At 39.1% G+C, this 26,365-nt stretch overlaps 2 protein-coding genes across 10 annotated transcripts in view; one reads left to right on the forward strand and one right to left on the reverse strand.

Annotated features, from left to right (window-relative positions):
* PIGB (phosphatidylinositol glycan anchor biosynthesis class B) overlaps positions 1–18,521 on the forward strand; it is a 210,878-nt gene extending 192,357 nt beyond the window's left edge. For all 3 annotated transcript variants that reach the window (XM_050799796.1, XM_050799797.1, XM_050799798.1), the window contains 6 exons: positions 2,255–2,306; positions 3,547–3,758; positions 4,664–4,728; positions 14,141–14,354; positions 17,670–17,850; positions 18,160–18,521. In XM_050799796.1, coding sequence (XP_050655753.1) covers positions 2,255–2,306; positions 3,547–3,758; positions 4,664–4,728; positions 14,141–14,354; positions 17,670–17,850; positions 18,160–18,324 — 889 coding nt within the window. In that variant the 3' untranslated portion in view covers positions 18,325–18,521. The remainder of the gene's footprint in view (positions 1–2,254; positions 2,307–3,546; positions 3,759–4,663; positions 4,729–14,140; positions 14,355–17,669; positions 17,851–18,159) is intronic.
* The window catches only part of CCPG1 (cell cycle progression 1), a 50,756-nt gene continuing 42,503 nt past the window's right edge, over positions 18,113–26,365 (reverse strand). For 4 of the 7 annotated variants that reach the window (XM_050799789.1, XM_050799788.1, XM_050799792.1 and 1 more), the window contains 2 exons: positions 22,411–23,816; positions 18,113–19,278 (listed from right to left, as the gene is read on the reverse strand). In XM_050799789.1, the coding sequence (XP_050655746.1) occupies positions 19,089–19,278; positions 22,411–23,816 (1,596 nt within the window). In that variant the 3' untranslated portion in view covers positions 18,113–19,088. The remainder of the gene's footprint in view (positions 19,279–22,410; positions 23,817–26,365) is intronic. The other 3 variants (XR_007727685.1, XM_050799791.1, XM_050799793.1) reach the window with 3 other exon arrangements.

Here is a 26,365-nt window from a genome sequence, read left to right on the forward strand (position 1 = left end):
CCCTTACATCCAGATTATATATAAAACTTGTAAAAATCTATAAGAAAAAGATAACTCATAGAAAAATGATTGAAAAGATTTCATCAGGTACTTCAAAAAATATTAAAATGGTCAATAAGTGTAAAGAGACTCATCTCATTTGTTATTAGGAAATACAAAGTAAAACCACCATGAAATACTACTATACTATACATCCACCCAAATGGCTAGTATGATGTGGAACTTATATATTCCTGTGGGAATGCAAACTAATAACTACTTTGGAAAACTTTTAAGTATTTACAAAAGCTAAATAAATACATAGTTGCACTTACAACTTAGGACAGGGGTCCCCAGTCCCAAGGCTGTGGACTGGCACCAGTCCATGACCTCTTAGGAACTGGACTGCACAGCAGGAGGTGAGCAAGCAAGCATTACCGCCTGAGCTCCACCTCCTGTCACATTCTTATAGAAGTGTAAACCCTATTGTGAACTGCACATGCAAGGGATCTAGATTGTGCTCCGTATGAGCATCTAATGTCCAGTGATCTCAGGTGGAACAGTTTCATCCAGAAACCATGCCCCACTCCCACCCCGCAACCTGTTCATGGAAAAACTATCTTTCAAGAAACCAGACCCTGGTGCCAAAAAGGTTAGGGAGCACTACCTTAGGGCCCACCAATTCCAGTCCTAGGTATATGTCTAACAGAAATGCATATATATGGATACCAAAAGATGTGTAAAAGAATGTTCATTGCAGCACTATTCACAATAGCTGAAAATGGAAGCACAGTGTCCATCAACAGCAGGAATACATACAGTGTGGTATACATAGTTACAATACACAGCATTGTAAATGAATGAACTACAGCATGCAAAAAAAACTTGGTTCAATCTCACAAGCATAATGACTAAAGGAATTTGGACATGAGTACATATGGTATGATTCTATTCTTATAAAATTCAAAAAAAGATAAAACTCATCTGTTCTGTCAGAAATTAGGATAGTGGTTATCTTTGGGAAGCAGAAGGGCTACCTTTGGGCTACTTTTGGGGAGGGGGTAGGGACTGACTGGAGGGATAAGGGGGTGCTGCTAATACTCTTTATCCCGCTCTGTATGGCAGTTACACAGTTGTGTTCATATAGTGATGATTCATAGAGCTTTATCCTCATAGCGTATTTTTCTGTATATGTGTTTGTAGTAGGCAGTCTCTGAGATGGCCTCCAATGATCGCATCCTTCTGCTGTTTATGTCTTTTATAATCCCCTCCCCTTGAACATGGGCTAGATTTGTTGACTCAATTCTAATGCGTAGAATACAGCAGAAGGGATTGGATATCATTTATAAGACTGGGTTATGAAAAGATATGGTGGCCGGGCACAGTGGCTTACATCTGTAATCCCAGCATTTTGGGAGGCCAAGGTGGAAGTATTGCTTGAGCCTCAGAGTTTGAGACCAGTTGGGTAATACAGTGAGACTCCCATCTCTACAGCAAATCCAAAACTTATCCAGTCACGGCGGCACACACCTGTAGTCCTAGTTACTTGGGAGGCTGAGGTGGGAGGATCACTTGAGCCCGGGAGGTCAAGGCTGCAGTGAGCCATAATCACACACTACTGCACTCCAGCCTGGGTGACAGAGCAAGACCCTGTCTCTAAAAAAAAAGAAAAGAATAAATAAATAAAAAAGACTATGGCTTCCATCTTGGGTGCCTGTCTCACTCACTCTTGGCCGACTTACCCTGGGTTAAGCCAATTATTATGTCATGAAGCAGCCTTAAGGAGATGGACATATGTTGAGGAACTTAGCCCCATCAGCAACCATGTGAGCAAGTCTGGAAGCTGATCTCTCCACCCACAATTGAACCTTCACATGAAACTGTAGCCCCTGCTAAGAGCTTGACTACAATTCATGAGAGACCTCGAGGCACACAGCTAAGCAACACCTAGGTTATTGATCCCCAGGAACTATGAAATGGTAAATATTCATAGTTTAAGTTAACAAGTTTTGGGGTAATTTGTTACACTGCAGTAGTCTTTCAATAATCTTTATATTAATATATTTTTATGATATTAATTGATTAATTATATAATCTTATTTACTGATCTTTATCAACAGATACCTTTCAAAATGTGTAAATCCATATTCAGTTGATGAAACTGTAAAGCATTTTTATAGTGGCTTTTGATGCAAGGCACATACAAAGCCATATGCTAATAGTGGATTTTCAGCAAGCTGCAAATGTGAATCACTATTCTATTTTTGTTTTTCAGCCTTGCTACTTTGAGTTTGTCTCTGATGATTGATCGTATTTTTTTTGGCCAAGTAAGTAAAAGTATATTAAGCTAACAGCTATTTTTATTTTTAATCCATTAATACTTTAGAACAGAGGCAAACAATTTTTTAAATGATATGGGATACACTACAAAAGACTTCTAGGCATATCCTAATAAGCCTTTGGTTCAATTTGTTGTGCTTTCTACATAAAAGAATTAGTATTCCTAGTTAATATTCAGGAGAGTACATTTTAAGGCAGGGAATTATTAAGTGAGCACTGAATGTTACCTGTTGTTGCTGTTTGTCATTATTGTCAGCTTTGTGCTGTAATTCAAATTGTAATGTTTTCAAAGCTTTATCTTAACAGGTAATGTGATATTGTAAAGTACCACACACAGTCCAAAAAATTTGTCTAGTATCCTCCTTATCTCTAACTAGATATAAAACTTGGATGGAACTAGAGGCCATTATTCTAAGTGAAATAACTCAGGAATGGAAAACCAAATATCATATGTTCTTACTTACAAGTGGGAGCTAAGCTATGAGGATGCAGAGACATAAGAATGATAGAATGGACTCTGGGGACGCGGGGTGGGGAAGGGTGGGAGAGGGGTGAAAAATAGAGAGTACATATTGGGTACAGTGTACATTGCTTCGCTGATGAGTGGACCAAAATCCTAGAAATCACCTCTGAAGAACTTATTTGTGTAACCAGAAGCCATCTGTGCCCCAAAAACTATTGAAATAAAAAAAAAACTTAGATTGCTAAAATGTAAGTTTGAATCTCACTTTGAATCTCAAAAACCTAGTTTTACAAATTAACAAAGAACACATTAATACGTAAAGAAGAAAAAATAACAAGAAGGATTTCATATAGTCATTAGTCAAAATTATTAGGTCGGGCACGGTGGCTCACGCCTGTAATTGCAGCACTTTGGGAGGCCAAGGCGGGCAGATCACAAGGTCAGGAGATCGAGACCATATTGGCTAACACAGTGAAACCCCATCTCTACTAAAAATACAAAAAATTACCCGGGCATGGTGGCGGGTGCCTGTAATCCCAGCTACTCAGGAGGCTGAGGCAGCAGAATGGTGTGAACCTGGCAGGCAGAGCTTGCAGTGAGCCGAGATCGTGCCACTGCACGAAAAAAAAAAATTATTAATGTAAACTATTGCCTGGTTTTAAGACTTTTCTGATTTAATGTCAAAATTGTGTCAGTTCCCTAATGCCAAACATTACTACTTGGCACTAACACATTTCTATTTATTTTTCCTTCAACTGTGCCAGTGGACTCTGGTTCAATTTAATTTTTTGAAATTTAACGTGCTGCAGAACTTGGGAACATTTTATGGTTCTCATCCATGGCACTGGTACTTCAGTCAAGGATTTCCAGTTATCTTGGGTACTCACTTACCCTTCTTTATTCATGGCTGCTATCTAGCACCAAAGAGACACCGGATACTTTTCGTGACTGTGCTATGGACACTGCTTGTTTATAGGTAAGATTTTATTTGTTCAAAAGGCTAAAATGTTTTATGTTACCAAGAAATCAAATCAAATTCTTCAAAAAGTAAACTTTATTTTTTGGAGGTGCCATTAACTTTTGTTAGTGGGAATTATCTTAGAAGATACAAGTAGTAGTAATTATGGAGGCACTAGAGTGAATACTTTAGATATGTAGTTTGCTTAATAAGGATTACACTCAATTTTTAAGAACTTGGACTAATTTTTTTGTTTTTTAAAAAAAAAGGCACAGTTACTCATGCCTGTAATTTCAATACTTTGGAAGGTCAAGGTGGGAGGATTGCTTGAAGCAAGGAGTTCATGACCAGCCTGAGCAACATAGCAAGACCCTCTCTCTGAAAAAAATGTAAAATTACCAGGGCATGATGGCATGTGCCTGTAGTCCTAGCTATTTGGGAAGCTGAGGCAGAAGGACTGCTTGAGCCCAGGAATTTAAGGTTGCAGTGAGCTATGATTGTGCTACTGCATTTCGGTCTAGGTGACAAAACAAGATCCAGTCTCAGTCAATCAATCATCAATCAATCAGTCAATACCACCAAAATTTTAAATTGAAGGACCACAGAAATACATTCTAAAATAAAAATGATGTATCCTTGTTCCAAATTTGACTAATTTTACTTACTTGGATAGAAATAGAAATCCCGTTTTTAGAATGTAACTGTACTCTGTAATTTCAAATTGACATCATATTTTATGATTAGTTTTACCATCTCATAATCACCTTATAACTAAAAAATGAGACTAATTCCTGAAGCAAGAAATTCAGTCTGAGTACTTCGAAAATAAATAGATCAAGTTAAATATATTTTAATTAAATACATTACTTTCTCAATGTATCATATAACATAATTAATATTTTTAATATTTCTTTTTATTATAGCATGTTGAGCCACAAAGAATTCAGGTTTATTTATCCAGTTTTACCATTCTGTATGGTGTTCTGTGGTAAGTGCTTTTGTTTGTTATAGAAAATAAATTATATAGAAATAGTCCAAAGACAACACATCCTCATTAAACTATTTTTATTTTCAACTAGGTTAATAAGGAATTACTTAATTGCAGATTATCTTACTGCAATATTCCCTTTTTGTAGTCCAAATACCTTTTTTCCTATATCCTCTAAAGTGAGATAAAAACATAAAGATCCTAGCCCAGTGCAGTGGTGTGCACGTATAGTCCCAGCTACTCAGAAGCCTGAGGCGGCCGGGCGCGGTGGCTCAAGCCTGTAATCCCAGCACTTTGGGAGGCCAAGGCGGGTGGATCACGAGGTCAGGAGATCGAGACTATCCTGGCTAACATGGTGAAACCCCGTCTCTACTAAAAATACAAAAAACTAGCCGGGCGTGGTGGCAGGCGCCTGTAGTCTCAGCTACTTGGGAGGCTGAGGCGGGAGAATGGCGTGAACCCGGGAGGCGGAGCTTGCAGTGAGCCGAGATCACGCCACTGCACTCCAGGCTGGGAGACACAGCGAGACTCCGTCTCAAAAAAAAAAAAAAAAAAAAGAAGCCTGAGGCAGGAGGTTCGCCTGAGTCCAAGAGTTTGAGACCAGCCTGGGTAGTATGGCAAGTCCGTCTCTCAAAAAACAAACAAACAAAACACCCACATAAATATCCAATACCCAAAGCAGTTTTTGGTGGTGGTGTTTCTATTTGGTGGTATTGTTTCTCACTAAAACGTAAAGTTAATGTCTGTTTTAGATTAGCTATTTTTAAGTTTATGGTTAAACTGTAAGGGTCTTCATTTTCACAAAGGAAAAATGTATTTATTGCTGTTGAAACTAGTTTTTAATGCTTTTACACACAAAACATTTACACCTTTAAAACTCTAAGGCATATGCAATTATTATTATTATTATTTTAGACGGAGTCTCACTCTGTCGCCCATGCTGGAGTGCAGTGGCACGATCTCAGCTGACTGCAACCTCCACTTCCTGGGCTCAAGCAATTCTCCTGCCTCAGCATCCCTAGTAGCTGGGATTACAGGCATGCAACACCATGCCCAGCTAATTTTTGTATTTTAAGTAGAGACGGGGTTTCACCATGTTAGCCAGGCTGGTCTTGAACTCCTGACCTCAGGTGATCCACCCGCCTCAGCCTCCCAAAAGTGCTGGGATTATAGACGTGAGCGACTGCGCCCAGCCTGGCATATGCAATTTTTTAAGTAATTAACTCCTGATTTTATTTCAGGCCTTTTCTCCATTTTTCCACAGTCTTAACATGTATTTTTTTTGTCACTTACAAAAATTCTTACATGACTCAATTCAGGAAAATCTGGGTTTTTACATTGGTTGGTTTGGAAAAATTATGAATTGAAACTTTATTAACTTCAAGTTTAATTCGGAATAAATGACTGTTGGCTTCCTTCAAATATTAAGACCTTAAAAAAAAATCACTACGTTGGGAGAGAAGAAATGACTAGCCAATTGAACTGGAGGCTGGAAAAAACCTAGGGAGTTAGTTTTCAAACTTTTTACTTAAAAAAAAAAAGAAAAACATTGAGTCAAGCAGTGTTTGACCAAGTATACATCAACTCCTACAGATCTGAGATGTATAATCTCTTCGATTTAAGGAGATAAACATACAAATATAAAATCAAACATAAAAATCTGTATTTTTGATACATCTGAAGTTGTGAAACCAAAGCCTCAGTCTGTCATTACTTTACACTCTAACCATATACAAATGCAGGCACATACAGAAATATAGACATCTAACAGCTATTTGGCAAGCCTTAAGAATAGCTGGCCCCATTTGCCAGAGGAAATCTGTTCATAAATCACTATTCAGATGTTAAAATGGTTTCTGTTTTGTTGGGGTTTTTTATAGCCACTTGAGTGTGTGTTATAATTAAGCATTGCCAGAGTACAGAGGCAAATGTTTTTGTGTGCCTGAAGGGGATGGGGAGGTTGGTTAGTAACTTGGTTTGATTTCTGTTTTTATAAACCAGATTTTTCCAGCATTCCTCCTCTGTGTCCTGTTTCTTTACCAAGTATTTACCTGAAGATTGAGTTGTCTGAATCCTCATTCCCAGTCTGAAAGATTGAATCTTTAAGTGGCAAGATCCCTGTAACCAGGGCCTATTCCCAGTTTATTGAGATAAAATGATGATGAGGGATAAAGAGATCCCCTTTTAATAGGTGAGAATCACCCCTTCTTCCATCCTCTGTCTACTTAGACGGATTCCTAAAAGACAGCGACCTAGAAAACCCCTTGATCTCCTCACAGGATGCTCCACCCCCTACCTAAGGTTCTAGAGTGGGTCAAAAAACTGATTCCTAGGAGATTTGCACTTCCCTTAACGGTCAGAGCTCTTTAATGCCAAGAGGTTCCAACAGTAGGATCAATTCTGTCTAGTGATCTCACCTAGACAGAATCTTCAGACATTTAGAACAGTTCTCTTTGGAGCTCTTGATGTTTTAGAGACCTAGTTTGAATCTTTCCTAACTACTTGAAATCTTGAGTTATACCACACATTTCAGCCATATGCTGCTTTTGTGTGACTTGTTTTAACCTATTTTTATATAAACATGACAACTCTATCAGCCATTGCTGTGTAAAAGGCCTCCTCAAAACTGTAGTGGCTTAAAACTCCATTTATTATTATTTACAGGTCTACATTTCAACTGGGCAGTTCTCATCTCCACTGAGCTCACTTAAACAAACGTCATCAGCTGAAGTTTGGGTAGATACCTCTGTTGACCTAGGCTGGGCTCTCATGTCTGGGGTTCAACTAACTGTAGGCCAAGTCTTCTCAGCTCTTCTGAGTTTTCTCTTCCTCCAATAGGCTAGCTAGGGCTTGTTCACTTGGCGTAGGCCGGGTTCCAAGAGAGGGAGCAAATATGCAAGACCCTTTGAGACAAGCGCTTGGAATTTGCACACTGTCACTTCCACCACATTCTTTTAATCAAAGCAAGTCACTGGGCCAGGTCAGACTCAAGAGGTGGGGAAATAAATGCCAGCCTCATAGTGGGATGGGACACAGGAAGAAAAATAATTGCAGCTGTTTTTTTCAATCTACAATAACCTCTCTTGCCTAATTTGAATTTCTCTTAGTCCTATAAAATAGGACTCAACTCTAGAAAATGTAGTTTGTGACTGGCTCTCATCTTTAGTGAATTGTTTAACAATGTGCCTCAGTTTCCTTATTTGTAAAAGAAAGGTGATATTTTAGCAACACTAATTCGGTTCTTAGATTGAATCTCTCACTTGTGCTGATAGAGTTCAGCACCCACTACTGATTCTGAGTTGAGTGTCTGCTTATCTGTTTTTACCACAGTGGTGGCTAATATAGACTTCTCTCTTACTGGGCCACTTTGTTTTTCCATATTCTTATCTTTATTTTATTTTATTTTTTTTTGAGACAGTCTCGCTCTGTCGCCCATGCTGGAGTACAGTGGCACAATCTCGGCTCACTGCAACCTCTGCCTCCTGGGTTCAAGAGATTCTCCTGCCTCAGCCTCCAGAGTAGCTGGAATTACAGGCCCACGCCACCACAGCCAGCTAATTTTTGTATTTTTAGCAGAGATGGGGCTTGACCATGTTGACCAGGCTGGTGTCAAACTCCTAACCTCAGGTGATTCACCTGCCTTGGCCTCCCAAAGTGCTGGGATTACAGGCGTGAGCCACCACACCTGGCCCCATATTCCAATCTTTTTATCAAAATTGCATATGTACATTATTTCAGAAGACCTTCCACAAGAAATTTAAAAAAAAAAAAAAAGTGTTCCCCTGCTCTCCCTTCTATTTCCTCTCCCCAAAAACAATCACTTACACATTCTTTCAGCTGGTTATTTTGGTATCTACCTCAATATCTCTATAACACTTATAATGCCACTTAAAGGTCTTTGTTTTAGGCATTAACTATTGAATTCTATCGAAGGTGAAAAGATGGCTTTACTTCCTTAACAAGGTAGCAACATAAAATTCTTCCTGGCCAGCTGCCGGTGGCTCACGCCTGTAATCCTAACACTTTGGGAGGCTGAGGTGGGTGGATCACCTGAGGTCAGGAGTTTGAGACCAGCCTGGCCAACAGGGTGAAACCCTGTCTCTACTAAAAATACAAAAATTAGGCGGGTGTGGTGGCACACACCTGTAATCCCAGCTACTCGGGAGGCTGAGACAGGAGAATCACTTGAACCCTGGAGGTGAAGGTTGCATTGAGCCAAGATCGGCACCACTGCACTCCCGCCTGGGTGACAGAGCGAGACTGTCTGAAAAAAAAAAAAAAATTCTTGATACCTTCATCTGTGCCCAGTACCCTCATTATGGTTAATAGTTCAAAGTCTCTTTTTCCCAGCCTCATTCTACTGTATGTCCCACTCCAGAATTGAACCACCTTTTGTTGTTCTCATCTAAACAGTGAAACTAAGCTTTCTCAAAGATTATTTAAAAATAGAAACAATAACTCAGATCTCTAATTGGTAAAATGTGATAGGGATTTTTTTTTCTTAACATTAGGTTTCCTGATAATTCTTGTCAAAACCAGGATGGAAACAGTAATGTACAGTCTCAGATACTCCCATCCTCTCTATTACCATGAACCTTACCTTGGTAAGAAGGAACTTAGTCATTGCTGGAAATTACGGAGTGCCACGCTGGATATCCAAAATTTTAGAAAGTGTGTATATCACGCTAAATAATATGTGATGATTAAGAGATATGGCTTTATAAAGGAACCATCTCATGAAGTATCTTCTTATATGCTCAGGTTTTTAGATTTTATCCTGAAGAGTAGTCAACTGAGACGTAATGGATTGTAAACATTTCTGTAACAGTAATCTGTTGAACATGATCTGATAGGAGCCCAGTGTTTTTTTTTTTTTATGAAAATAAATGCTGATGGTACAAAAACAATTAGTGTGCCATCCTCAAGTCATCTAGCCCCATTCCCCAGAGGTAACTATTGTTATCACTTTTTTAAGAAGTTCTTCCAGAAATGTTCTGTATACCCACTTTCGGTTATCTTTTTGTAGGTCCAGATAATAGGAGCAAATTAAGTATTTAGGGATGATGTTTAGCACCCAGTTAGCAATGGGTTGTTACTATGTGAAAGGAAGGGACCTGTACTTCAGTCACTGGGGTACATACGAAGTCTTAAATCTTCAGCGATTGGGATTCACATCATTTACGTGGTGGGGATGATCACTTTCTGAAGCTAGGTCATTTGAGGGTGGATTATTTCAGTGAGAACTGCATCTCCAAATTTGTGCGTGCCATTAATTAGACTTACTGGACGTCACCTACTGGAATCTTGTTCATTTATTTTAAATATTGATGAAACAGAAGTACTTGTCTATAAGAAAATGGTGGACCTTAGGCTTCTCTTGTGGTTCACTCAGTCTAGCATTGGAACTGGAAAATCTTTCCAACCCTTCCTTTAGCAACTCATTTCTGAAATCCCCTTTGGAAGCTTTCAGTGCCACAAGGTTTAAAAACCCCTCAGAGGCCTTAAATTCAGGACTCTTAATATAACGCTAAAGTTAGGTTCTTTTCTAACATGTGCACAAGTCATTTGATGAGAACTGAAATTACAAAGATATTTTCTTTATATGTCAAATGCTTAGTAATGCTTATAGGATGCTAAATATGTAAATAAAGGCAGTTCTGGCCGGGTGCTGTGGCTCACACCTGTAATCCCAGAACTTTGGGAGTCTGGGGCGGGCAAATCACCTGAATTTGAGACCAGCCTGGCCAACATGGTGAAACCCCATCTCTACTAAAAATACAGAAATTAGCCGGTCATGGCGGCAGACACCTGTAATCCCAGCTACCCGGGAGGCTAAGGCAGGATAATCACTTGAACCCAGGAGATGGAGGTTGCAATGAGCGAGTTTGGCACTACACTCCCGCCTGGGTGACAGAGCGAGACTCTGTCTCAAAAATAATAATAATATAAAGATAGTTCTATTTTAAATAAGGCTTTATCCCCAAACCTCATTTTTAAGTTGGAACCTGAAATATTTTTTTCTTAGAAATAATACTGTGACATGTAGTAAGGCTCCCAGAATATTCCACAAAAGCTCCTCTGATCCAAAATACTGTTGAAGACAATTTTGAATGGCAACTGTTTCAGTATCCACTGTCCCCAAGAAAACTAAGCTATCAGCTGACTCTCCCTGGCAGTGTTCAGCTGCTCCTTCTCTTCCCAGCATTTTCTTTATATTACTTCTCTAAGTAATACGGAGATTCAGTTCTCACTAAAATGATCCATCCTAAAATGAGCCAAGCTCAGAGAGTTAAAGCCACCATCATGTAAGGCAAGCATTACCTAAGAGACGCCCTGTCTCACCAGTGCTGAAGATGCTGGAAACACAAGCATGTTATCTTCCAGCATTCTACCCAGAGTGCTATTTTCATAGTCTTGATCACCAAGTATTCTCATTTTGTATCACCCACCTGTATTATTGTATTCCTAGTGCCATAGTTTCTTTTTTTTCTTCTTTTTTTTTGAGATGGCATCTTGCTCTGTCACCAGGCTGGAGTGCAGTGGCGTGATCTCAGCTCACTGCAACGTACGCCTCCCGGGTTCAAGTGATTCTCCTGCTTCAGCCTGCCTCAGTTGGGACTACAGGTGCATACCTCAGCCTGCCTCCTGCCTCAGCTGGGATGACAGGCATGTGCCTCCACACCCAGCTAAATTTTGTATTTTTAGTAGAGATGGGGTTTTACCATGTTGGCCAGAATGGTCTCGATCTCTTCACCTCGTGATCTGCCCGCCTTGGCCTCCCAAAGTGCTGAGATTACAGGCATGAGCCACTGCGCCTGACCCAGTGCCACAGTTTCTAATAAAAATTTCCAACATTTAATGAATGAACAAATTATTATTATTCTGAGACAGAGTCTCGCTCTGTCGCCCAGGCTGGAGTGCAGTGGCGCAATATCAGCTCACTGCAAGCTCCGCCTCTCCTGCCCAGCCTCTCGAGTAGCTGGGACTACAGGTGCCCGCCACCACGCCCAGCTAACTTTTTTCTGCATTTTTAGTAAAAAGAGACAGAGTTTTACCCAAAGTGCCGGGATTATAGGCGTGAGCCACCGCGCCCGGCCTTGAATGAACAAATTATTAAGTGAATCACTTTACACATGCTCACCTTATAAGTATCTTCAAATAACTGAGAACAAACCGTATCTTCTAGGGCCTTGCTGTAGGATGGGCTTGCTGTAGTTTGGATGTTTGTCTCCTAAACCTTGTGTTGAAATTTGATCCCCATTGTTGGAGGTGGGGCTAACGGGAGGTGCTTCAATCATGGGGTTGGAGCCTTCGCGAATGGCTTGGCACCATCCTGGGGTAATACGTGAGTTCTCCTTATTAGGTTTCCTGAGAATTCCCCTGAGTGCTGGCTGTTAAAAAAGAGCCTGGCACCTTCCACTTTCTTGCTTCTGCTCTCTCACCATGTGATCTCTGCACACACGGACTCCCCTGCACCTTCTGCCATGAGTGGAAGCAGCCTGAAGCCCTCACCAGTAGATGCTGGTGCCATGCTTGTACAACCTGCAGGACCATGAGCCAAGTAAACAGCTTTTCTTTATAAATTGGCCAGCCTCAGGTATTCCATTATAGCAGTACAGACAGACAAAGACAAGGCTTTAATGTAGCTTTCTGTATTTGAGCCTACTAAAGTAGGTGGTGTTTTAGCCTACCACCCAAGTCAAGTGCTTCAGCTTATATTTGGGGATCTGCTGGATCTGACTGGGGTTATTACAGATGGTTGAACTTTTAGAATCCTATTTTATTTATTTTGAGACAGAGTTTCGCTCTGTTGCCCAGGCTGGAGTGCAGTGGCACGATCTCAGCTCACTGCAATCTCTGACCCCATGCCCGGCTAATTTTTATATGAGATGGGGTTTCACCATGTTGGCCAGGTTAGTCTTGAACTCCTGACCTCAAGTGATCTGCCTGCCTTGGCCTCCCAAAGTACTGGGATTACAGGTGTGAGCTACTGCACCTGGCCCTATTTTATTCATTTTTATTTTCATAGTCAGGGTGTCACCCAAGCTGGAGTGCAGTGGCGTGGTCATAGCTCACTGTCCCCTCAAACTCATGAGCACAGATGAACCTCCTGCCTCAGCCTTCCCAGTGAAGTCTCACTATGTTGCCTAGGCTGGTCTTGAACTCCTGGCCTCAAGCAATCCTCTCATCTCAGCTATTTTATTTCAAATAAAGCTAATTCCAATTACCATTCCTTTTAGTAGGTTCCTCATTTTACCATTTCAAACATCTTATAAATGTAGATTTAAGTGATAGGCTTAGTTTTCTTACTCTTGCTACATTTTTCACCACACAACTTTTCAGATTATTACTTAATCAGAACTATTTCAAGTAGATTAAAAAGTACTAGGTGACATGGATATGTGATATTCCAACTCATGAGTTATGAACCGTGTATGTCATTAACATATTTATAGGAGGAACAAAATAAAATACACTGCCTTGGCCCCACTGAGTATTGTACTAACATTTTGGGCAAACCAACGTTTGGATGAAGAATACCCAAGTTCAAAAAGAACTATTATCTAGTTCTATAAAAAGAATATATGTAAATTATGAACAAAATGTCATGCTTACTAATAAGCTTAATCTTTTCCAGTGGAAAGGCTTGTTCTTGGTATTCTCAGTAGATCCTAATATGTCCATTAACAGTGGCTGTTGCTGAAGAAAAGGACTATCAGAGGGGAGAGACTTTTACTTATCCTTTTATACCCTTCTATTCATTCAACTTGATTTTTGCTTTGGTTTTTTGTTGTTTTGCCCCACAGAATAATCACTTTCATAAATCAAAAAAGAAAAATTGTTCAGCATCTTCAAGTTGCCTGACTGTAGTGGGAAAAAAAAGTAAGACATAGCACTCAGATACTTATGGAAAATCTCCCAGGTGCCCAATGGCTTATTTTCCTAAGAGGACACATTATTGAAACTCATATTACACACTAAAATACCAATTATTAGTGCTTGGGAGATTAAAGAGGTAGGTAAATGGAATAATTAAAAGTCCTATTTATTTAGCAACTACTATGTACCAGGGCAGGCACTGGACATTTTTTTCTAACACTTGAAAAAGGTACTATTATCGAAATGATCAGCAAAGTAAAACAACTTGTGCTAGAACTGGAATTCAAATCTGGACCTCCTAGACTCCATGACCATAATCTTCCTACTATACCTCAATACCTTTTACTAGAAAAAGTCAAGACCTAGATGACAATAGTAGTGAATGGTCAGAGATGTGACTTACTGCTTATGTCTTATTTGTCATAACAGTATTACAGTTTATGTTATTTCCATTAAAAATTACAGATGTATTTGCAGTTAACATAATGAAAGATTGTCAGTGTTAAGGTTCAATATGTCTATCTTCATATAGGATACTCACTAACCCACCTGAAAACATGGAAGAAACCAGCTCTGAGTTTCCTGTTTTTATCAAATTTGTTCCTCGCCCTTTATACTGGTTTAGTTCATCAACGAGGTACTCTTGATGTTATGAGTCATATTCAAAAAGTTTGTTACAACAATCCCAATAAATCTTCAGCTTCAATATTTATAATGATGCCTTGCCACTCTACTCCTTATTACAGGTAATAACAGATGTTCCACTATATGCTGTTAAGAAACTGAAACTGACTACTTTAAAATTCCCTTTCAGATTCCTGGATTTGAATTAATTGGTCATTGATCAAATGATAAATTTTAAACTCCCACTCATATTTATTCACTGATGGATTTTAAAAACCACTTGAACTGTGTCAAAGAAAACCTTTTAAATAAACTTTATTATTCTTTAAAAACAATTTACTTACACTTAATTCTGATTTAAGTTAGTATAAAACAATTTGTAGGTATCTGATAGTCTTCTTAGTAAAGAAACTTATGTATTACTTACCTTACTACAGATCTCTGTGATACATCTTTACACAATCTGAATTAAACTTAAAACATAAGATTTTAGTCCAGATCTACTACTGGACTATTGCCCTCATCTTAAACTAGAATTTTTTTTTTTTTTTAGACAGAGTTTCACTCTTGTTGCCCAGGCTGGAGTGCAATGGCACAATCTTGGCTCACTGCAACCTCTGCCTCCTGGGTTCAAGTGATTCTCCTGCCTCAGCCTCCTGAGTAGCTGGGATTACAGGCATGTGCCACCATGCCCGGCTAATTTTGTATTTTTAGTAGAGACGGGGTTTCTCCATGTTGGTCAGGCTGATCTCGAACTCCTGACCTTGGGTGATCCGCCCACCTCAGCCTCCCAAAAGTGCTGGGATTACAGGCGTGAGCCACCATGCCCAGCTTTAAACTAGATTTTTAATCTCTTTGGACATCAGTTGTCTCACCTATAAAAATTAGGGAAAGCAACTAGATGATATTCTAATGCTTGAATTAAGTGTTTCTGGGAAATAAACTAAAATTGCCTCAACTATATATGGCCTTTAGAAGGACATCCGTTTGGTCCTGTGCTTGTATTTCAGGAAGCTGTATTAGTTACCAATTACCCAATAATGGTACAGGGGCAAAGGAGCCAGATTTCTTATGGAAAATTATATACCAGGCTGGGCGTGGTGGCTCACGCCTGTAATCCTAGCACTTTGTGAGGCTGAGGCAGGCAGATTGCCTGAGCTCAGGAGTTTGAGACTAGCCTGGGCTACATGGTGAACCCCTGACTCTACTAAAATACAAAAGAAATTAGCCAGGTGTTGTCGTGCATGCCTGTAGCCCTAGCTACTCGGGAGACTGAGGCAGGAGAATCGCTTGAATCAGGGAGGCGGAGGTTGCAGTGAGCTGAGGTTGTACCACTGCACTCCAGCCTGGGCGACAAAGCGAGACTATGCCTAAAAAATAAATAAATAAATAAATAAATAAATAAATAAAAAATCTGTAACTAACTCAGTCTGGCTTTAAACAATCTGGAGTTAATGTCTCATATGCACGTTCAATTAATTTAATCACTGTGGTTATCATTTTAGGAGAATTTAACACTTGGAATACTCCTACTTAACTAATCATTAATGCCAGTCATTAATATACAGTTTAGAAATTGAGATCCTAGCAAAAACCACAGGCTAAATGAAAGACATCAGGTATCCTTTCAACGTAAGGATTCCCTACTATATGTGTACGTGGCTAAAACAGGGACATTCATTCTCTGTGCTCACATTAGGGGTAATACTGCAGACAACAGGAATCCTAAAGGTACCAAGATGTTCTTTATACATACTTGTAGTCAGCTGATGTCTTAGGCTTTGTACAGTTCACCAAGTTCTCCACACCTTTTCAAAGCACACAACAGAGGAAAAAGTCTGATGCCTATTTTGCATCAGACTTAGAAGTAGAGAGCAACGTATGTCCATTGATTAACATCCAAACAAGTAATGGTTTTATTGTGGCAAAGAAAGACTACAGTAGGCCGGCAGCTTTTATATAAGGCAGGCAGCTTTTTCTGAGGAATTTCTGCTTCCCTTCGAAACAAGACCTTCATTTCCAATAAATAAATCACTATTAGGTCTTGTGTACATTTAATTTGTATGCATTTCATAAATAAAATAAACCTCCTGCATAATTACTAACTTCATTTCTAACTGGAAATTTTAAATGTTTGTTATCAGTGAGGTTTAATTTTTCCTAAGGCAGTTATAAACATGGCTTTTTTCATGACCTAAGTAACTGGCTTAAATTGTCATAACTGGTATTAGAAATGAATCCATCTTTTTTATACTTTTTTTTTTTTTTTGAGACAGAGTCTTGCTCTGTCGCCCACTGGAGTGCAGTGACGTGTGATCTCAGCTCACTGCAACCTCCGTCTTCTGGGTTCAAGTATTGTCCTGCCTCAGCCTCCTGAGTAGCTGGAACTACAGGCACATGCCACCATGCCCAGCTAATTTTTGTACTTTGAGTAGACACAGGGTTTCACCATGTTGGCCAGGCTGGTCTTGAACTTCTGACCTCCAGTGATCCACCTACCTTGGCCTCCCAAAGTTCTGGGGTTACAGGCATGAGCCACTGAGCCCGACCTACTCTAGTCTTTCTATGCCACGATAAAACCATTACTTATTTGGATGTTAATCAATGGACATATGTTGCTCTCTACTTCTAAATCTTATATAAATATATAAGAAACACACACACACACACTTCAAACTTGCCATGTGGCTGGGTGCGGTGGCTCACACCTGTAATCCCAACACTTTGGGAGGCCGAGGCGGTAGATCACTTGAGGGTCAGGAGTTCAGGACCAGCCTGGCCAACATGGTGAAACCCCATCTCTCCTAAAAAATACAAAAAATCAGCCAGGCGTGCTGGCAGGCACCTGTAATCCCAGCTACTCAGGAGGCTGACAGAGGAGAATTGCTTGAACCTGGGAGGTGGAGGTTGCAGTGAGCCAAGATTGCGCCATTGCACTCTAGCCTGGGTGACGAGAGCGAAACTCTGTCTCCAAAAAAAACAAAACTTGCCATGTAAGCATGTGATCCATCCCCTATCAGAGCAGAAAGGGAAGAGAGAAAGAATCCAGTTTCCTACTTTATCAAATACGCCTATGGAGAATTACTTTACTATTAACAAGTAAACTTACCTGGTCCTGAAGACCATTTACGCTTCTGGAACAGAATACCAATGCTACAGAATGTTGAGTCCCCCTACTGACCTACTTCTCTCCTTGAAATGGAGTTCTATGAGCTAGTTTGGGCTTGTAGATTATACTGCTGCTGATGCATAGGTACATGGTATGAGAATCATGTTTTTTATTTTTGAGAAAATGAGTTAAAGGCTTGCTTCTTAACTGCAACAGTTTATGGATTCAGATTTCACATTTTTCTAAGTATATAAATGACTTATCTTAAGATTAATGAAAACTTTCATGTTTTACTTGTATTTATTTATGGTAACTTTTCTTTTCATAGCCATGTTCACTGCCCACTACCCATGAGATTTCTCCAGTGCCCCCCAGACCTGACTGGAAAAAGTCAGTATCTTGATGAAGCAGATGTATTTTACCTAAATCCCTTAAACTGGTTACATAGAGAGTTTCATGACGATGCATCACTGCCTACTCACTTGATCACCTTCAGCATTTTGGAAGAGGTAAGTAAACATGAAAAAGAGGAAATCTCAGTATTTTAATTGTATCCCAGGTTTAGGAAACCCTCAGGTAAACAGATAATACAACCTTTTTTTATGGTCTGTTGCAACCCACATTTCATAATTAGTCTTTTCTCTAGTCAAAATAAGCCCCAGTTCTGTAACTATCAAGGTATTTTACTTCCTATAAGTTAATTCTGTTATTAAGCAAAAAGTTGTAGAGAACAATTAGAATAGGCAATTCTAAAATTGACTGAAACAGTACTCAGCAAAACGTAGCCTTTATTTACTTAAACATTTATTTGCTTCTAGGAAATAAGTGCTTTCCTAATTTCAAGCAATTATAACAAAACTGCTGTTTTCTTCCACACTCACTTGCCGGAGGGTCGAATTGGAAGTCACGTATATGTCTACGAACGGAAGTTAAAAGGCAAATTCAACACAAAGATGAATTCTGAACTTTCTGAGATAAACTAACATTGCTGGGTGGAAATATTCAGATGCTGCTTAAATACTTCAGTAAACACTGGGTAAGATTCATGGAACTTAGAAAAAAACTATATGAACTGCTTTACCAAATATCACTACTGAGGAAATGTATAAAATACCACATAGTATAAAATCACATGTTAATACAATGCCAGATTTTAAATAAAGACCTTTAGTTTTCCTCATGGTGTAGTTTTATTGTTTCTTCGACAATATTCGGATGTGCAAAAAATTTCACAAGAAAACAAGTCAGCAAGCTCTTAAGAGGGCAGCAAATTCTTCACAAGTCAGCAGGCTCTTGAACCCACAAAAAGACAAGAAGTGAGTGTAAGATTATAAAATGTTAATGATGAAATTCCAGCACAATGTACTTTTCTCAAGCTCTGCTGCAAATTTAACACAAACATCAGTGTTAATTACACTTTGTCATGTATGATTGAGCTTGCTTTAAGCTCTTACACTGAAAGGAAGTCTCTTTTCATGCACAAAATCTGTTGCATGCCTGGCTTCCTTAATAAAACTACGGTTGAACATTTCCAGTGTCAAAAAAAATTCAGCGAAGCTAAACTACAGGAAAATGCAGGTTAGTAGGCTTTTAACTAATGCTTCTGAGTAATAATATAAAGTTATCAAACTGATACTTAGAAACAAAAAAAGACATTGTCATCTTGATAATTTCATTAGTTTCAATACCAAACATTGTACAAAGCATATGTTTCTCTTACAGTTGTCTAATTTAACTCAATTGTGAATCAGTATTTAGGATCAAAAGGTAATTGCCCCAATTCTATTTCAAGATTTGCCATTTGTCTTCCATTAGTGCGACCATATTTATGCCATTTACCTTCCCTTTTATAAGGCTGTGGCTGAAGGTGCTTCTGTTCTTGTTTTCGATGCCTGGAGTTTTCAATATTTACCATACGTTGCTTTTTATCAGGTCGACTGAAAGCAGTAAACACATTTTTCATCTATGTTAGAGTTCAATGTATTTAAATTTTAAACAATTTTAAATGTTTTCTCCATTAATCTATTATCTGAACACTCTGAAAAAAGATATTAAATATCTGAATTATAATCCTAGTATATCCATATAAAAATAAAGGAGTCTGTATTAGTTTTTTTGTCCTCTAGAAAGAAAAAATAGACAATAACTCTACTGGCAAAAAGGGGAAACACTCAAAAGGTAACAAAGAAAAGAAATGTGACAATAAAATAATGAGATGTGTTTCCATTATTTTTCCTCCTTTCCTATAAAAATCAATCCCTCCCCGTTGGCTTTATCACTCAGCAGAAATACATACACATCTCTCACAAACCAAGCAAAACAAAAGTCTCAACTTTTTCTCTTACAGCAAAAGCTCACAACACCTACACCGCTTTCCTCAATGTCTATGATCAGGCTTCCGTCACTACTTCACTGGAAGTCCATACTGCCATCCCCTGGCTGCCCAGTTTCCAAGCCAGGAAAACATTTTCCACACATCAACTTTTTAAAAAGCATGACACATTTATTCCTTTTACTTGAGATGGCCTTTGGATTTTCATGATACCACTCCCCACTCTTGTCCTTAGCCTTCCCTACAACCCTGTAGATGTTGGTCTTCTCCCAGGAGTCTGATATAGTCTCGGCAAGAGATGACCATAGAACTGCCAACTAACCCTCTCCACTTGAATGTTAGTAGTTACCTCCAAACACAATTCTCATCTCCAATTACCCTTGCCCCAAACCTTGAATTCCCTATCTCAATGGTACTACTATCCAACAGATGACCCAACCCAGAAATCTAGAAGTCACAGTTACTTTCTCCTCCTTCACAAGAAATGTCAATGTTACTGTTTTCCAAATGTTTTCTCCTTTCCTCTCCTACTACTACTGTCCCAGTTTAGATGCTCATCAGCTCATGTCTGTATTGTGCTGACCACCTTCTAGCATCACACCTTTCCCATCAATCTTCTAGGCTGCTGCCTATACACTAGTCCCGCCTTATCCACGGCTTACTTTCTGTGATTGAGGTTTTGGTTACCTGTGGTCAACTGTGGTCTGAAAATGTTAAATAGAAAATTTCAGAAATAATTCGTAAGTTTTAGGCAGGGCACAGTGGCTCACGACTGTAATCCCAGCACTTTGGGAGGCGGAGATGTGCAGATCACTTGAGGTCAGGAGTTCAAGAACAGCCTGGCCAACATGGTGAAACCCCGTCTCTACTAAAAATATGAAAATTAGCCAGGTGTGGTGGCACACGCCTGTAGTCCCAGCTACTCGGGAGGCTAAGGCAGGAGAATCACGTGAACCCAGGAGACAGAGGTTGCAGTGAGCTGAGATCGTGTCACTGCACTCCAGCCTAGCTGACAATGCGAGACTCCATCTCAAATAATTAAAAAAAGAAATAATTCATAAGTTTTCAATTATATGCCTGTTCTGAGTAATGTGATGAAATAATGCAGTTCTGCTCCATCCCACATGGGGTGCGAATCATCCTTTTGTCATGTATCTACGCTACCCACCCATTAATCACCTAGTAGCAGTCTGTTAATCAGATACACTGTTATCGTACCACAGTGCTTGTGTTCAAGTATCCCTAAGATAAGGATTATTAAGGATGATTAAGTAACTTAATAATGACCCCAAAATACAATAGTGATGCTTGCATTTGGATATGCCAAAGAGAAGCTATAAAGTACTTCCTTTAAGTGAAAGGGTGAAGGTTCTCAATAAGAGAAACAAAAGTATGCTGATTGGTAAGATCTATGGTAAGAACAAACCTATGTGTGAGACTGTAAAGAAGGAAAAAGAAATTCATGCATATTATATATAGAATTATGTTCTATCCTTGGTTTCAAGCATCCAGTGGGGGTCTTGGAACATATATCCTGAAGATAAGGGGGGACTACTGTAATCTAAAATACAATATAATCTTATCCCACCACCTTGAAAATTCTTCAGAGGTTCTTCATGTCCTACAGGACAAAACCTTTAGCATAAAATGGGTCCCTTCGTGGTCTGCATCTCTTATCCTCCAGCACTACCTTGCTTCCTTAAAGTAGTGTATCTTCACATCCAAAGAACCTTCCTTTTAAGTGAAATTCCCTTCCCTGTCTGCATAGCAAATTCTCATTTCTCCTCCAAAAGCTACTTTAAAAACTAAGTTCAGTTAAAAGGTCACCTCACTCAAGAAGCCTTTCCAAACATCTCCAGACAGCCTGAGGCCACCATGCCCCCATACCTTAATTTCATTTATTTACTTAGCTTGTGAGCTCCTTTGAAGCAAAAATTTTTCACTTGTCTCCTCAAGGAAGCCTCACCTTTGTTCATTATAGGACTAGATACCTGCTTAATGACTAAAGACACCAGAATCAGTCTCATTATTTTATAGACACATTATTATTTATTCAGAAAGGTAAGTATTTCATAGGTAAAAAGTGAAGCTAACATTTTAAGATTAGGTAAGTTTTATGTTACAGAATATAAAGATGAAAATGGATAAAAAATTATTATGAGGTACACACATTAGAATTTGACTTGCTCAGTTGCCTCTTTGATTGTGCCTCTACCTTTATCAAAGATAATTATGTGATTAAGTATTAAGTATCATAACTAAGCTGCTATGTGGAATGGACAAGTGAAAATAGGTGGGGCATTCAAATTATTATATATGAGCTCTTCTGACTTCAGAGTAAAATTTGTGTTGCTCACTCCTAGCTTCCGAAAGTGAATAAATACATAAAAGATTAAAGGAAAATAATTTCACTTAAGGTGATCTTTTCATTATAAACTATACTGAAAAGAAACAAAGTTGGCCAAAATAGGATTTTATATATTCTTAACTGATTTTTAGGATAAAAATTAAACCATTTGCTCAAATCAAAGTGATTACATTATAATGAAATGTTCCATTTGTAACAGCTAATAATTTTTAGACTCCACCTTTCAATTTATTCTGAATTCTCTCAGTGGCAATAAAGCACAACTCTTAGAAACAGTAACCTTCCAAGAAACTCATCAAATCATAAAAATGCTATCCAATCTACAAATGTTACAAACTACTGTAATGACATGGTTTTATGTAAACCGACCTGGGTCCATATGGAGGGGAAAAAGTGTGACCAAAGAAGTGTCTATATATATATTCATCCAACTTCTCAAATACTCCATCATTATCTACTTGATATTCCTTCATGTTTCTAAGATAATCTTTAACATCATTAACAAAGTCAGTGAAGAGCTTCCGATCATGTATAAAGACACCATTTAGGAAAAACTTATTGATGAACTGATCAAGTTCGTTCCAGTGACAGAAAGTATCCAGTTCTTTTAACATGTACCTTTGAATTATCTGTCTAAATTCGTCCATCCTTATAGGATTCACTACTGTGTTAAAAAGGCTCATGGACTCTTGTTGAGCACAATCAAATACACCAGAACAAGCCTTTCTGAAAGAATAAGAATTGTCTCTACAATCATGCCCAGGACTGCATTTCTTTGAATTTGTATTTTTCCTGAATTCTTTAAAGTGAACTGGCTTTTCTTTCCTTCCATCATTTTGCATAGTAGGGCCTCTATTATGATGGTTTTCTGTAGGTGCCTTATACTGTGGATGTAAATAGTCACTAAAAACTGTTCTTGCTTTTTCAGCTGCTTCTTTTGTAGCACCAAATCTTTTATTACCCTTTTCATCAAAGATATTCTTGGTGGTATCTTTAAAATGTCTGAAAGTGGATTTAACTGAGTCTGAGAATTTTTTCAGATTTTCCTTCACAGCTTCTTTAGCCTGCTTAATTTTCTCTTTGTGATGCCTCACAAACTCCTTGGTAGAATTCTTCATGGCATCAAATGTTTCCTTAACTGAACCCAAAAATGTTTCCTTTGACTTATTTTTAGCCCTGTGGTTTCCTCTGCCCCCTTTCTTTTTTCCATCCGTTTCTTGTTTTCCACTTTGATCTTTCGCCTCAACATACAATCTTTCCCACAAATCAGAACGCTGCTGTTCGAAGGTTAGCTTCCGTTCCAGCTCAGAGAGTCTTTCCCGTAAGACTGCTATTTCCTTTTTTTCAGTGTATACATTGGGAGAATCTGACTTGCCATGTAACTGACTACCACTTAACTGCTGGAGTTCCCCCCTTAAAGCCGTAGTTACTAGCCGTTCTCTCTCCAGTTCCCTCTTTAGCATCTTTGCTTCTGCCAACAGAGTCTCTCTTTGACTAAGAAAGCTGTGTTTTTTCTGCTTTTCCTCTTCCAAATGCTGCTTAAGTTTCTGATTTTCTCTAACTAATTCAGTACTTGTCCCTTTATCTTCCAATATTCTAATCTGTTCTCTTAGTTTGTTTAACTCTTCCTGTAATGAGGATAAGGCCTTTTCTTCCTTCTCCAGAGATATTCTTAAATACTGATTTTCTGTAGCAAGGTTCGTTTTCTGAGTTTCAAAGGACATCTTCTCTGCTTCAGTAAGTGTCCAACACCTTGCAAGATTTTCTTTCAATGACTACGTTTTTTTTGAAAGAGAAGAAATAAAATGTCAAGAGCTTTAAAAGCTGAATTTAAATCTTTTAAGATATAACAACGCATAAGCTTTTGTGTCTTTACTTCTACAGAGACCACCCCGCCCCAGGTAGTATTTTCAATAGTATAAACACTGGGAAATACAACGTTCATATGCAAGAAAGCACAGAGCAGAGAGCTACATCAAACTGAGAACTACAGCATGGTGGAAGAATTTTCTTTTTTTTGAGACGGAGTCTCGCTCTGTCGCCCAGGCTAGCGTGCAGTGGTGCAATCTCGGCTCACTGCAACCTCTGCCTCTTGAGTTCAAGCAGCGACTCTCCGGCCTCCCAAAGTGCTGGCATTATAGGCATAAGCCACCGCGCATGTCTGGAAGAACTTAAAAGACAGAAAGTTAGCTACAGCTTGCAGGACTAAAGGTTTTTCTGAATTGGGAAGAGAGATTACCTTTTACAAAAGGTAAAATTATTGGCCGGGCGCAGTGGCTCACACCTGTTATCCCAGCACTTTGGGAGGCTGGGGTGGACAGATCATTAGATCAAGAGATCGAGACCATCCTGGCCAACATGGTGAAACCCCATCTCTACTAAAAACACAAAAATTAGCTGGGCATGGTGGCATGCGCCTGTAGTCCCAGACACTCGGGAGGCTGAGGCAGGGGAATCGCCTGAACCTGGGAGGCAAATGTTGCCAGTGAGCCAAGATCGCACCACTGCACCCCAGCCTGGTGACAGAGCGAGACTCCATCTCAAAAAAATAATAAAATAAAATAAAAAATAAAAGTAAAATTACATCAAGAGCTGACTTATGGCTTCAAAAATTGTTTGTACGCAGTGTACACTTCAAAGAATGAAATTCTAATAATCTTAGTCCTATTTGAAACATTTTGGTCCTATGCAATTAACATTTCTAAGTAAGTACAGATAAGCCATAAATTCTATAAGCATGTTAGAGGACAGACTGAATCTTGAACATTTATAACTAACTTATCCAATTTTATGTAAACTTTTGAAGTGACTGTCACCCAGATTACAGCAGTTCTGTAATCTGTATAATTAATATAACTCTGAAGATTAATCTATAGATTACTATAACTGAAAGTCAGCACCTGTGGTAGAAATCATGGTCAATTTGGCTTATAGAATTTTACTGCTTCGATAAGGGTATCCTTGACTGATTTGAATTTTCTTTCAAACATATGCATTAGTAACAAAATTTAACCAAAAACAGTCAAAACTTAAACAATGTGGTTCAACAAGTTCTTACAGCATTATCCATCCAGTTAAAAATATCTTATGTATAAATCTGCAAAATGATACTTAAATTTGGCTTAATTTATCACAAACGTTATGGTTAGACCAGTCAATTACCTGGGTTCAGAAACAAGCAAAAAAAAAACAAAAAACAAAAAAAAACAGTCCTTTAAGAGAATGACACTATTTTATACTTGAAAAATAACTATCTGAAATGACTGCTTCACTTTCTGGCTCATTAATCTTCAGAGAACAAATAAAGATTTAAAATTTAATCACAGTCATTTCATCTGCTCTACCTGTATGAGAGAAAAGAAGTTTCTTCTACCCAAAAGCAGTGGACTGTGGAGTAGAAGAGACCGATACACTGGTGTGGCAAACTCTTGAAATGCACAAGCACAGGAAGCCACAGGATGAAAGAAGAGTACAGCATTCCTCATGCAGTAAATATGATGTTGATATAAGTGATTGATAAGCAGATCCTGACCAGGTCTTCCAAAGAGCTTCAACATCTACCTGATCCACACTTAACAGCTAGAAACAAGAGATCTGCAAAAACTGACTCACTAGGTAGGCACAGTGGCTCAATCCTTTAATCCCAGCATTTTGAGGCCAAGGCGGGAGGATCACTTGAACCCAGAAGTTCCAGAATAGCCTGGGCAACATAGTGAGACTCCATCTCTATGAAAAATTTAATAAGAAAGTTGGACATGGTGGCATGTGCTTGTGGTCCCAGCTACTTGAGAGGCTAAGCCAGGAGGATTGCTTGTGCCCAGGAAGTTGAGGTAGCAGTAAGCCATGATCGCACCACTGCCCTCCAGCTTGGGCAACAAGAATGAGACTCTGCCTCTTAAAACAAACAAACAAAAAACAAACAAACAAAAAAAAACAGGCTAAGTGCAGTGGCTCATGCCTGTAATCCCAGCACATTGGGAGGCTGAGACAGGCAGATTACCTGAGGTCAGGAGTTCAAAACCAGCCTGGCCAAATTGATGAAACCCCATCTCTACTGAAAATGCAAAAAATGAGCCAGGCATAGTGGAGGAAGCCTGTAATCCCAGCTACTTGGGAGACTGAGGCAGGAGAATCACTTGAACCCAGGAAGCAGAAGTTCCAGTGAGCTGAGATCGCCCCACTGCATTCCAGCCTGGGCCACACAGCGAGGCTCCATCTCAAACAAACAAACAAATCCAAACCCAAACCAACTACAAATTCTCTCTAGAGATTTATGCGTGGTGAGTTTTCCAAAAGCCAATGTTATCCTATGGAACCAGAAAAC

This window comes from Macaca thibetana, chromosome 7 (genome assembly GCF_024542745.1).
Source record: "Macaca thibetana thibetana isolate TM-01 chromosome 7, ASM2454274v1, whole genome shotgun sequence".
NCBI classification, from domain to species: domain Eukaryota; kingdom Metazoa; phylum Chordata; class Mammalia; order Primates; family Cercopithecidae; genus Macaca; species Macaca thibetana.